General features: G+C 49.6%; 1 protein-coding gene across 1 annotated transcript in view; it reads left to right on the top strand.

Moving 5' to 3' along the window:
- The window catches only part of LOC308370475 (transmembrane protein 87A-like), a 37278-nt gene that overhangs the window by 13084 nt on the left and 21694 nt on the right, over positions 1-2500 (top strand). The window contains exon 13 of the mRNA XM_080845128.1: positions 78-145. Coding sequence (XP_080701254.1) covers positions 78-145 — 68 coding nt within the window. The remainder of the gene's footprint in view (positions 1-77; positions 146-2500) is intronic.

The raw sequence follows: 2500 nt of genomic DNA, 5'->3' as shown, positions 1-2500 counted from the left end.
TTGAAATCTTCCCTGTTGACCTGATGTGACCTTTGTGACCCTGGTGTGACCCCGGTGTGACCCTGTTTCTCTCGTAGGAGCAGGGCGAGTCCAGCCGTCTGCTGTGTGACGTAGTGCTGGCCGTCACTGACTCCTGTATTGTGTGGTGGATATCCTTTTACCAGGGGTCAATGCCATGCACGCACACACACACACACACACACACACACACACACACACACACACACACACACACACACACGCTCTCACACACACACACACACACACACACACACACACTCTCTCACCCTCTCTCTGTCAGTCACACACACATTCACACACATACACTTTCTCTCTCACTCACACACTCTTTCTCACATGCTGAATCACTGATGACATGGGAGCAGTCGTTTTGACAACATTGTGACAACATAACTGTAATAACAATCAGTGTTATTTGTGTATAACCCTTCTTGAAATCAAGGTTGTGACGTGATGTGACTGTGGATTGGGAGGATGTGGAAAAAGCTCACACATTTAGCCAAACCAGTCCATGTCGGTGATCAGGGACGTTAGTAGCCAGTTATGGTCAGGTTAGCTAAGCCCTCACTGGGGGATCCTGGATATTGAGATAATTTCCAGCATTTTCATTGGTCGTTTGGGTATTAGCTGTCAGAGATAAGAACACTTGGATGGGTTCATTTACCCGCCCGGCAACAAAATTGAGATAATTTCCAGCATTTTCATTGGTCATTTGGGTATTAGCTGTCAGAGATAAGAACACATGGATGGGTTCATTTACCCGCCCAGCACGTGAGTAGCTTCTGCCGCTGCAACATAGTTTCTACTCTTATTTAATAGTGCTACATCAAAAGCAGCCACCTGGCTCAGACAAACACAACATAGTTTCTACTCTATTTAATAGTGCTACATCAGAAGCAGCAACCTGGCTCAGACAAACACAACATAGCCAAGCGTTTCTCAAAGCCTGGCGTTCGTCCAATGGCTGACAAGAGAGCAGTGCAGGCAGTCACCAAGAGGCCGTGATGGCCTGAGCTTCTGAAAGGTCTTCAAGATCTTTTGCTACGTAATTTCTCAGATGGAAGAGTAACTTACCAGCCAGGCCCAAGCCAGACCCAAGCCAGACCCAAGCCAGACCCAAGCCAGACCCAAGCCAGACCCAAGCCAGATCCAAGCCAGACCCAAGCCAGTGTTGCCTTTGAGGTGTTTTGAGAGCAGCAGTCTCCCACTGGAACTCAGTGGGTGGGCGGGTGCGGGTGCGGAGCCATACCCTCTACTTCCTGCTCTTGCCCCTTGAGCTGTGCTTCCTCTTATTCCTCCTCCTCCTCCTCCTCCTCCTCCTCCTCCTCCTCCTCCTCCTCCTCTATGCAGTACTCTGGGCTGGCTGAAGGTGGCGCTCATCACCTGGTTCTGATCTCTAGTCAGAATGTTTCTCTCTGGAGCATGCAGACGAATGGCTTGGTTGGTGTTTAGGACTGAAGTGTGTGTGTGTGTGTGTGTGTAGGTCTGTGTGTGGGTGGGTGGTGTTTAGGACTGTGGTGTGTGTGGGTGGTGATGGAGGTTATGGAGGATGTGTGCTTTGCTCAACAGGCTGTGACTGGATAAGTGCGTGTGTGTGTGTGTGTGTGTGTGTGTGTGTGTGTGTGTGTGTGTGTGTGTGTGTGTGTGTGTGTGTGTGTGTGTGTGATTTCCCTTTTCTAGCCTCTTATTCCTCTTCTTCACTTCTCTGTGGTCCTTCCCTCCCTCTCCCTCTCTCTCTCTCTCTGTCTCTCCCTCCCTCTCTTCCTCTCTCCCTTTCTGTCTTCCTCTCTCCCTCTCTATCTGTCTGTCAGGCTGAAGATGATGTGGTGTTGCTAGCTGCCATCCCCCTGGCTGTCCTTGACTCTGCCCTCTGCTGGTGGATATCCTGCAATGCACCGTTTTGCACCTCTCTCTCTCTCTGTCTTTCAAGACACTTTTGCAACGCACCTCTGTCTTCTTCTCTTTCTTGCTCTAAATCTGTGTATTTATCTTCTTTCCTCTTGCCATTCTTACCCCCTCTCTCTCATCCTCTTCCTTCATCATCCATCCCCTGTCTTCTCTTTTTTCGGTCTCCATCTTTCTTTGTCGTATTCTTTCTCTTTCTCTCTCTCTGTGTATGATAATCTGTCCCCTATCCTCTGTTATTCACACTATTTTTATTTCTATTCTGCTGTTTTTCTCCCTCTTTCTCTCTCTGTGTATATGCGGATCTCTGTTCTGTTCTCTGTTAATCATACCGTATCCCTTTCTCTCTCTCTTTCTCCATTAACCACCTGTATCTTCACTCCTTCTCTCTTCCTCTCTCCATCCCTCTCTCTCTGTGCTCTGTTGTGTTGCCTTAAGGTGTCAGTTGGCCTTGTGTCATTCTCCCCCTCAACCTCCTCCTTCTCCCTCCAACACCCCCCACCCCCCCCCCCCCTCTCTCCAACCTCCTCCTTCTCCCTCCACCCCCACCCCTCTCCAACCCCCTCCCCCACTC

The sequence above is a fragment of the Sprattus sprattus genome (assembly GCF_963457725.1).
Source record: "Sprattus sprattus genome assembly, chromosome: 9".
Lineage (NCBI taxonomy): Eukaryota > Metazoa > Chordata > Actinopteri > Clupeiformes > Clupeidae > Sprattus > Sprattus sprattus.
Note: the sequence above shows the minus strand (reverse complement) of the source record. Positions and strands in the feature narration are given on the sequence as shown.